Below are 11346 nucleotides of genomic sequence, written 5' to 3' on the forward strand. Positions count from 1 at the left end.
GCAAATAGCTTGTTGATTAATGCATGTTGAGTGCTTTGAGTTTCAAACATTCCCTTTGATGAAATTGATGTCTTTGTTAGTAAACATGTGGAAAAGTGGTGTTAAATGACTCTGTACTACCCCATAAGCTTTAGAAATAGAGAAGTGTGTTTGGAGACTAATATTTTGACTAGGAAGCCGTCGCCCGTCTTCCTTCTTTCTTTGACCGACGCCTCTCAGCCGCCATTCGCAGAGAAACGTTGAACCAAGTCGCTTCTTTTTATTGCTTCTTTTGACCCTTGTGCCCAATACCCCAACTCCAACTACTTGTACTTCTCTAATCTAATATTATATAGTCAACTAAAAGCTTTGCTTTCACAGCAGCTTCCTTTTTGGCTCCCCTTTTAAAACCCACCTTTCCTCACTCTCACGCTTCAACTCTCACAACTCCTCCCTTCTTCACTCTTCATTCAGTCCAATACTTTGAAAGTTTCTGCCTTTCTCAGTGTTGCAATCAGATGGGTTTAGAGGCTCTTAATTCCCCAACAACTGCTGCTGCTCCTTTTCACTCCCAGGATACTGCCAATCTACACTCCATCATCAAACGCAAACGTTCCAAGCGACCGCGAGTTGCCACCGAGGAAGAATACCTCGCTCTCTGCCTTATCATGCTTGCACGCGGCCGTGCTCCAGCCGCACCCCTTTCGACTGACAAAAAACGTACCTACAAATGCAGCGTTTGCAACAAGGCGTTTCATTCTTACCAGGCTTTGGGTGGCCACAAAGCCAGCCACCGTAAAGGCAACGCCAACGAGGAGCAATTATCAACGTCGATGACCACATCTGATTCCTCCGGTGCAGTTACGTACTCGGCCGCGTCGAACCCGAGTGGTAGGTCCCATGAGTGCTCGATATGCCACAAAAGCTTCCCATCAGGCCAGGCCTTGGGAGGCCACAAGCGACGCCACTACGAAGGTGGGGCCGTGAAAAGCGGTAGCGGCGTGACGACATCTGAAGGAGTGCGATCAACCTCGACAAATACCGTGAGCCACGGCAGCGAACGAGGGTTTGACCTGAACCTCCCGGCTTTGGCGGAATTCTCACCGGTTCATTTCTTTGTCTCCGGGGGTGATGACGAAGTGGAAAGCCACACCCTGATAAGAAACCATGTCCGTTGATCCGGATGCCATCCAAAATTGAAGTCAACTAAGGTTTTAGGCCAGATTCGATGTATTCTTTCTTGTACATAGCTCATGGACGACTCGTCAATTAGTTTATGGATTATGATCTGTCTGTTTTGGTTTCATTTTATGCATTTTTCACGTGGGGGAAGAAGCTATTAGGATTAAAGAGTGGCTTCTTATTCAATGGAGTTGATGTTTTACTCATTTAATTAATAGTCAGTGCTACTATAATAGTTTGATTCGGCAAGTCATCATTTTTTTTATTTGATTAATTTGTTCAATTCCATGTTTCTCCCTCAATACCTATTTTATTAACTAATCTAAAATTGATATTTTGAGCCTAAGTCTAGAATTCCAAAAAGATATTAATATTTACGACAATTGAATTAATATATAGAATAAAAGTCAAGAAGATTAATTTCTTGTTCGTTACCTTCCATACCTAACTAATTAGTTAGGTATTGATTTTATATATCTAATTTGAAATCCAAACATAATTTGAATTGTATATGACGATGTTGAGTGTGTGGTGACAATGTGTTATGTTGAACATTTGACCAATCTTCATTTCCCCTCAACGTCTCTGCATTTCGGTATTTGACCGTACGGAATGAAAAGCCTTCGTGTTTGGAGGCCGAAGGCAATTAAAAGTAAGCTGATTAAAGAAAGAAAGAAAAAAGGTAAAATGGGGTCATCCACCCATATTTATGAGGGTAAACTGTTCGAATATTATCTTATGTTTTTGATCCCATTGATATGAGTCATTAGTTTAAAAAAATACTTTTAGTTCTTTACTTTAACCCGTCCTAATTAGGGATGGTAAAAAAACCCGAACCGACAGGGAAAATCGAAAACGAATTAAACGGGTCGGGTTCGGGGATGATAAACGGGGACGGGGACGGGGAAAACCTATTTATTTTAAACGGGGACGGGGACGGGGACGGATTTGGTAATCCCCGCCCCGATTACCCGCCCTGATACCCAACCCGATAAATATTAAAAATAATTATATATATATATATATATATAATATTAATAAATTTAATTTAAATAAAAAATATATATTAATTTAAATATATATATATATACCCCCCCGATTCCCGGCCCAATACCGACCCAATACCCGACCCAATACCGTCCCAATACCCGTTTAAATAACTGTTTGTGCTAAACGGGGATACCCGTTTCCCCGCGGTTTTCCCCGATTACCCGACGAGGATCCCCGTTTAAATTCCCACGGTTTTTTAAACGGGGACGGGTACCAGTTTTTTAAATGGGGACGGGGACAGGGGACCAATACCCGGCCCGAACCCGGCTCGTTGCCATCCCTAATCCTAATTGATTTTATAATTGTCAATCAAAAACTTTAAACATCAAGATTTATTGTGACCACAAAAATCTTACAAAGATTTAAGAATCCAATTATTTGAATTTCTACATAGAAAGTAATGAAACAATGTCTTACATTAAAAATTAATCTCAAAATTATTCTAGAAAAAAATTGAAAATAATAAATTCAAAATTGAATAAAACTTATTGTTGGCATAAATTTCACTTGATTTTTTCTTAATATTTGTTTTGCTGATGTAGACATTCAATTTCGTCCGTAGTCACCTTAAGGATTCCTTTTATTTTTAATTATATATATATATATATATAGTTTTAAAAATTATATAAAATAGTTTTTGAATATATGTATAACATATTATATAGTTTTGGAGATATATAATATATGTTTTGAAATCTTGAAAAAATATAATGTATATTTATTAGGATTCAAACTCCTAAAAATATGATAGAATTTTGCTAGGATTCAAACTCTTAAAAATAGGATAGAGTTCTACTATGATTTAAACTCCTAAAGATATGATCCACAAGCACTATAAATAGCCATTGTAACAAACTATTGTAACACACGATTTACAGACAAAATACAGAGGAAAGCACGGAAAATACAAAGGCAAAACTATTGTAAACGATTCGAAAAGGAAATAAAAGGTAGCATTTTTTTCCGTTCATTTCTTGTATGTGCACGTTATTTTTCTTGAGATTTGGTTCGAATAACCCAAAATGTGGGTTGCGCCAACGACCAAAAATGGGCGGGGTTTCGAAGTTTCAAACCTAGATCTACCCCGAGGCGTGTTCATTTTTTATCCCCTAATGCGCAATATCGACGTTAATTGTCTTTCAAATTTAGCCACAATCTTTATTTTTCTTTATATTAGTCCTTTTATTTATTGTATAGATATTTTTATTTATTTATTATTTACATTATTGTCATTATATAAATATATATACGTATGTTTTTTTAAATGATTTTCAATTGATTTTTACACTATATATTATTATTATATATTATATTTTTTTATTATTCATTTGGTTATTTTTTAATACTATATTTATTATTTATATATATATCTTTTTTAAATATTTTATTTATAAGCGTATTATTACTATATATATATATTGTAATTATCTTATTTAATTTTTTTTACTTATCATTATACGTATATGTATGTTTTTAATAGTTTATTATAAACCAATTATCATTATATGTATACTTTTATATTTGGTTTATATATTTATTTGTTTTTGTTTTAAGTTTTTTTTTATTTGTTTATATTATATTTTCATATTACTATCATTAGTGTTATGATTATTATTTTTCTATTTTACTCATATATATATATAGATATATATAATTTCATTTATTTATTATTTATTTATTTATTTATTTTTTTACTTATTTTTATTCTTCATTTTTTTCATTTATTCATTTTTTCCCTCTAACACATCTTATGACTTTTTAAGGGTATTTTCGTCAATTAATCAGAGGTAAGTAATTCATGATCAAATTTTACCTTTTAATTTAAAATTACAATTTTCTTAATTAAAACAACTGGAAATTACGTAGTACCGAAAGGGCGGTTCAAGGGTGCTAATCCTTCCTTGACCGTAATCGACTCTAGAGCCCGACATATTTCTGGTAAGACGTAGATCAGGTAAGAAATAGGGTATCTGATCAACCCATTTGTTTTAAATAAATGATCGGTGGCGACTCCAATCCATATTTTTCAAGTCGAAGCCTAATTCCGGGGCCCACCCGAAAGACGATTGCGACAGCTTGGCGACTCTGCTGGGGACACATGTAAGTGAGTCAGGCTAAGGTAATTTTCAGTTGTCTTTTTAACGAAAATGGTAAGTTTAAATTTTAAGTTAACATTTCGATCCTTATTTCTTACTTTTGATTATATTTTTTCGAGTAAATAGTTGAACTGACCGTTTTCTCAATGATTTCAGCCTTCCAAACTTTTTCATCTAAAGGCTCTATACCTGAGCTCCGAACCCATTTTAAGTGGGGGTGAAAGCAACGCATTCGTGTGAATTTATTCATCGTATAGGCCTAGCAAGTAACCTTCGGGATTCTTATACCTTATGCCTTTATGTGAATTTATTCTTCGTATGGGCATAAGGGAATGTATCCTCCCGAGTTTAACTTAGTCCACACAAGCTTGTAATGGGCTTAGGACTAAGGGTCTGGTAAGCCCAAGGGGACACTAACAAGGAGAACTCGAGTACCATTTTTTTTAGAACCTAAACCAGGAGACTATGGAGAAATAGATCCTACCAAAAACCTTATTTCAAACCCTAAGATGCCAGAATTATTTCATGCTTTGCTTCCTGTTCAAAGCACGCGAACTAGACAAATATGCGGTTAGGATTTGTTTGAAATTAGCATGCGGGATAGAGATCATGTCCCAGTAGGAATACTAAGCATGTTCGGGTAGATATCATGTGGGGTAGGATTTTTCATTTTATTATTTTGATTTACCTTACTAACTCTTTTCATTTTTTTCTTTTATTTTATTTACATCATATGCATCATTTAAAAGAGGTGTTGATCCACCAAAAACGTGTTTGTTAAACATGAATAATCTGCATTAATGGACAAAGGGGTTGTAATACAAGAGATGAAAATAAAGAGGACAGCCTACAGGGTGACTATGTGTCACATTCAATCCAGAAGACGTGGTACCCGCAATCGAAGAATATGTCACTTTGTTACATTGTAAAGGACTCCGAATGGACCGGAATTTACACCGAGCACACTAAAGTCAAATTTTTGAGAGGCAAAGGTTGCAGGGGCAAGACGAGGAAAAAGTTACTGACCCGAAGATTCCTTTTAAAAAAAAAGAGAATTCCAGAAACAAGTTGATAAGCTTCGGATTGAGGACTTCAATGACACTTTCGTTAGAAACAAGCCTCGAAGAGAGAGGAGATGCAGTCATTCGAGATCTTTTTTTGGGGCAAACAGCTTGTCACTTGCACATTTTGGCCAAAGGAGCCTGAACGGTTTGACAGAGTATTCAACCGATGACAGACGAAGGCAGAAGACTAGTCAACATGTCAGAAGTTATCAGGATATTTTTGTCTCTTAAAAGATAAAACACTTTTGTCCCCAATAAGGATTATTCATAATAACAGACGTGTTTTTAGATCAATGCCTCGAACATTTCATGCATTTTGCATTTTGCATCTACATTTCATTTTTAAGCATTTTCATGAAATTAAGTCATGGAGGATTCGATGAAGTGGATTTAACCACATGGAAACAAGATTGTAACCTTAAAGAACAAATTGAAAACAATACAGTGAGAGCCTGATCAGCTGATTGTAGGACAAAGCCTGCCAGGATGATCTAAGAAAAGAATCCCCATATCCTGAGGGCTACGATGTTAAAGCTGTTAGCTGTTACCACATAAGAAGCCCCAAACATTCCTCTGAAAACTGTAAGGCGCTTGTCGAATAAGGAGGAATGGTATATACCATTTGCACTTAGAGGATTGTTTTGTTTGAACACGTCTTCGATCTTTCATGTTTGCTTAGTCTTTTAAAAGGATTGAATTTATGCTACTTTCTATGGTGGAGCAATTGAACAAATCTTAATCTTTAGTTCTTCGAATATTAAATGAATTAAGGATCATTTTAATTCTTCAAAAATTATAGATTTTTTACATATGGCAAGATTAGACCTTTCTTATCTTGTCTCAAACCCCAAGATAAAATACCACGATTCTTTACCCAAAATAACTCATGGTCATTACCAAAAAAACCAAATTTTGACATTACCTCTCTTTGAAATTCTTGAACATTGCCTTTATCTTTTTGATACACCCATACATCTCTTTGAGTCAAATAAAGTCACACCATTGTCTTTTTAGACTCAAAATTGACATTTTAATAGCATTAAAACCCAAGGCATTGAGTTGTTCATTTGAACAGAAGTATTCTTCTAACTTGGAGCGTTTCGCAGATAGCCTGAACATTGAGACATCTGGGGAGCAAAAAAAATCATTCGAAATAATTCTATCATGCATTAACTACATTATTTTCATGCGAATAGAATTAATCCTGAAAATCTATCCCCCTGGGGATACCTCTTCTGTGAAGACTTACATGTATGAAATGATGAACGACTTTCTTTCTTTATCCCTTCACAACAGGAGAAAATATATATCCCTTGTGTCCCCTTTTGAGCCTATAGTATTTTTCTTCTGATTCAACCCTAACCAAGGATCACCCTCCACACTAGGGGGAAAGGTGGAAAAAATCTGCTCACATGAGTAAAGGCATCAATCCAAAGGAGATACCAAAATGTGGACCAAGTGGCAAGTGCGAAGATCCAATCAAGAACAAAAAAGCAAAGAAGCAAAAAACAAATAAAAAAGAGAATCAAGAACAAAAAAGAAAAGAAGCAAAAATCAAAAGAAAAAGGGACAAAATGCACATGAAAAGATTCCCTAAAGACAAATGGCACATCAAGCTTCAAACTATAAGATTGATCAAGCACAAACATTCCCGAATCACTGAATCACTTCACTCGAAGATCATAGAACATCAAGAGAGAGACATTTTGAGCAAGATATGATTGAAGGCATCAGAATGAATTGATCCTTGGTTCAACACCCTGAAACACTTGTTTGGGCCTATTTATCATTTTCTTTCATAACCATGAACCTTGGCATACATTACGTGCCTTAAAAGTCCCTTCTAATCATACATGGATTTCTAAATAGAAGAGACTATCTTCAGATTTCATCCCGCCCATCAGGATTAATCTTTGTTTGCAAAAATAATGTAATTAATGCATGGTAGAGAAAAATAACAAAGGGGGGTTCAGACGTAAAATCCTGAATAACGTCTTGAACCAAAGGAGGGTTCGAGTTGAAAACCTGAAAAGGCGGCTCGAATATAAAAATTGTGCAACTGAGGCGATCACACAAATTCCTTGATACGACATCACACAACCCGAGTGTGACCACGAAGGTTGGGAGTCAGAGAACACTTCCAGTAGAGGAGCATGCAAGCTACCCCATCAAACCGTTGAGCATCAAATGCCAAACCTATGAGCATCAAATGCCAAACCTTTGACCAAACATAACCTGAGATTTTTTTATCCTTCCTTACTTAACCACTTCCCAAAAATAGCTTTGATCTTGGCACTTGTCAAATAGCTATAATTCATGAAGGATAACATTATAATTCTTTGATATCCGATGAACTCTAGTTGATTCGTCTCAATTGTAAAACCGTGAAAGTGACAATATTTTCAAAACTTTGGATCAAACATTTTCAAAACTCTTTTAATTGATATTTTCATAACTTTGAAAATAAAAAAGAGAAAGAAAAACATTTTTTTCAAACAAGACAGTCTCTCTAGAGTGGATCTTGGTAAATGACATGTGACTTTTAGACACAAAACTCATGCTCAGAATCAATGCTGAAGCAACAAATGAGAAACATTTGGGGCATCTTTGAAGATTCAACATCAAATATTGGGGTATTTTTTGATATTTGGGTATCATTTAGGGATTCAACATCCTAATGCAAATTATCAGACCTTTTTCAGGAGATAAAATATAACCAATTCATGTTACATTCATCTTATGCATACATTTTATAGCATCATATTTATCATTTTCCACATACATAATTTTTTGCAGCTTTTAGAGTCAAGTTTCGACTTCAAGACGAAGGATACTCGATTCAAAAGCACCTTTAAATATTCATGTTGGTTGCTTAACTCAGCAGCAAGAAGATACACTTCGACCAACTCGACAGATTGAAAGTTTCTCTCGAACTCACAATTTGCTCCAGGGTAGATTTCAACTTCACAACGAAGGATATCTAGCTCGAAGCCAAACATCCACGATTTCAAATCCACGACAAAGGATATCACGCCACTCAAGACAACACAAGTTCAACTTCACAACGAAGGGACTGCTGGTTGTCAACAATAATTTTCCAATTTCGGAGACAATTTCAACTTCACAGCGAAGGATATTGGACTCCAGACAACGCAAGTTCAACTTCACGACGAAGGGACCGCTGGTTGTCAATAAACAATTTCATTCAGAGTCAATTTCAACTTTACAACGAAGAATATTGGACTCCAGACAACACAAGTTCAACTTCACGACGAAGGGACCGCTGGTTGTCAATAAACAATTTCCCAATTTCAGAGCCAATTTCAACTTCACAGCGTAGGATATTGGACTCAAGACAACACAAGTTCAACTTCATGATGAAGGGACTGCTTTCAAAGCCAATTTCAACTTCACAGCGAAGGATATTGGACTCCAGACAACGCAAGTTCAACTTCACAACGAAGGGACCGCTGGTTGTCAACAAACAACTTCTCAATTTCAGAGCCAATTTCAACTTCACAACGAAGGATATTGGACTCCAGACAACGCAAGTTAAACTTCATGACGAAGGGACCGCTGGTTGTCAACAAACAATTTCCCAATTTTAGAGCCAATTTCAACTTCACAGCAAATGATATTGGACTCAAGACAACGCAAGTTCAACTTCACGGCGAAGGGACCGCTGGTTATCAATAAACAACTTCCCAATTTCAGAGTCAATTTCAACTTCACAGCGAAGGATATTGGACTCCAGACAACGCAAGTTCAACTTCACGACGAAGGGACCGCTGGTTGTCAACAAATAACTTCTCATTTTAGAGCCAATTTCAACTTCACAACGAAGGATATTGGACTCCAGACACGCAAGTTCAACTTCACGATGAGGGGACCGCTGGTTGTCAATAAACAATTTCCCAATTTCAGAGCCAATTTCAACTTCACAACGTAGGATATTGGACTCAAGACAACGCAAGTTCAACTTCACGACGAAGGGACCGCTGGTTGTCAATAAATACCTTCCCAATTTCAGAGTCAATTTCAACTTCTCAGCGAAGGATCTTGGACCCAAGACAACACAAGCTCAACTTCACGACGAAGGGGCGGCTGATTGTCAACAAAATTTCATTCAGAGTCAATTTCAACTTCACAGCGAAGGATATTGGACTCGAGACAACACAAGTTCAACTTCACAACGAAGGGACGGCTGGTTGTTTCAGAGTCAATTTCAACTTCACAGCGAAGGATATTGGACTCGAGACAACACAAGTTCAACTTCACAACGAAGGGACGGCTGGTTGTCAACAAATAATTTCCCGGTTCCAGAGCCAATTTCAACTTCACAACGGAGGATATTGGACTCGGAACAATGCTACTTACTTGGATTTCAACTTCACGACGAAGGATATCCAATTTCAGGCTCAACTTCACGACGAAAGGGCCACCCGCGATTTCAACTTCACGACGAAGGGAATCGTGCACACAAGCATCATCAATCTTTAGATTGGATTTCAACTTCACGACGAAGGATATCCAACTCAAAGAAGGAGTATCTGTCAACAAAGACCTTCGAGTTCGACTACACTCAGCTCCAAGGCACATCATTTACAGCGTAACTCAAGGCTAGAAGGGTTATCTGCCATCAAAATTATCGAGTTCGATTCCATTCAGCTCGATGACACATCAATCGCACTACTTTTCGGTTGCAGTCGAGGTTTTCAAGTCTAGAAGAGGACCTGGGTTAACCGTGCTTTAGTGACAAGCAACCATTTTCAAGTAAAAGCTATCTGTCAATGAAGATTTCTGAGTTCGATTCCGATCCAAGGTCTTTAAACCGAGAAGAAGACCGAAGGGCAACGAGAAGCCACGTGCTGATTCAAATTCCGAACTACGGCTTCAATTTCATATCATTTCAAGATGAACTCGGCTTCACGATGGAGGAGTCATCCGTAACTCAATTCGACATGGATTTATTGAAACATCAGAGTCAATTTTCAACTCCACCGAACGAAAAGTGTCTTTTAATCTTTGCCCTATCTACGTTACACGACTATGGGCAAAGAGGGACAACTGTCAACATACATTTTCGTCCTACTAGGATTCAAACTCCTAAAAATATGATAGAATTTTGCTAGGATTCAAACTCCTAAAAATAGGATAGAGTTCTACTATGATTTAAACTCCTAAAGATAGGATCCACAAGCACTATAAATAGCCATTGTAACTCACTATTGTAACACACGATTTACAGACAAAATACAGAGGAAAGCACGGAAAATACAAAGGCAAAACTATTGTAAACGATTCGAAAAGGAAATAAAATGTAGCATTTTTTTTCGTTCATTTCTTGCATGTGCACGTTAGTTTTCTTGAGATTTGGTTCGAATAACCCAAAACGTGGGTTGCGCCAACGACAAAAAATGGGTGGGGTTTCGAAGTTTCGAACCTAGATCTACCCCGAGGCGTGTTCATTTTTTATCCCCCTAATGCGCAATATCGACGTTAATTGTCTTTTAAATTTAGCCCCAATCTTTATTTTTCTTTATATTAATCATTTGATTTATTGTATAGATATTTTTATTTATTTATTATTTACATTATTGTCATTATATAAATATATATACGTATGTTTTTTTAAATGATTTTCAATTGATTTTTTACACTATATATTATTTATATACATATATTTTTTATTTATTTATATTCATTTGGTTATTTTTAATACTATATTATATATATATATTAAAATATTTTACTTATAAGCGTATTATTACTATATATATATATATATATATATATATATATATATATATATTAATTATTTATTTAGTTTTTTTTACTTTATCATTATACGTATATGTATGTTTTTAATAGTTTATTAATAAGCCAATTATCATTATATGTATACTTTTATATTTGGTTTATATATTTATTTATTTTTGTTTTTGGTTTTTTTATTTGTTTATATTATATTATAT

At 35.8% G+C, this 11346-nt stretch overlaps 1 protein-coding gene across 1 annotated transcript; it reads left to right on the top strand.

The window, feature by feature from the left end:
• The first annotated feature begins 359 nt into the window (after positions 1 to 359).
• Positions 360 to 1401, top strand: LOC120156392 (zinc finger protein ZAT10-like). The gene has a single exon (XM_039167710.1). The coding sequence runs from the start codon at positions 498 to 500 to the stop codon at positions 1155 to 1157; it is 660 nt and encodes a 219-aa protein (XP_039023641.1). The 5' UTR covers positions 360 to 497; the 3' UTR covers positions 1158 to 1401.
• The last annotated feature ends 9945 nt before the right edge of the window (positions 1402 to 11346 follow it).

This window comes from Hibiscus syriacus, unplaced genomic scaffold, assembly GCF_006381635.1.
Source record: "Hibiscus syriacus cultivar Baekdansim isolate YM2019G1 unplaced genomic scaffold, ASM638163v2 tig00002840_pilon, whole genome shotgun sequence".
Classification (NCBI taxonomy): Eukaryota; Viridiplantae; Streptophyta; class Magnoliopsida; order Malvales; family Malvaceae; genus Hibiscus; species Hibiscus syriacus.

What these genes read in the sequence shown, in the direction of transcription:
- LOC120156392 (XM_039167710.1), top strand. Translation starts at nt 498, where the DNA reads ATGGGTTTAGAGGCTCTTAATTCCCCAACAACTGCTGCTGCTCCTTTT.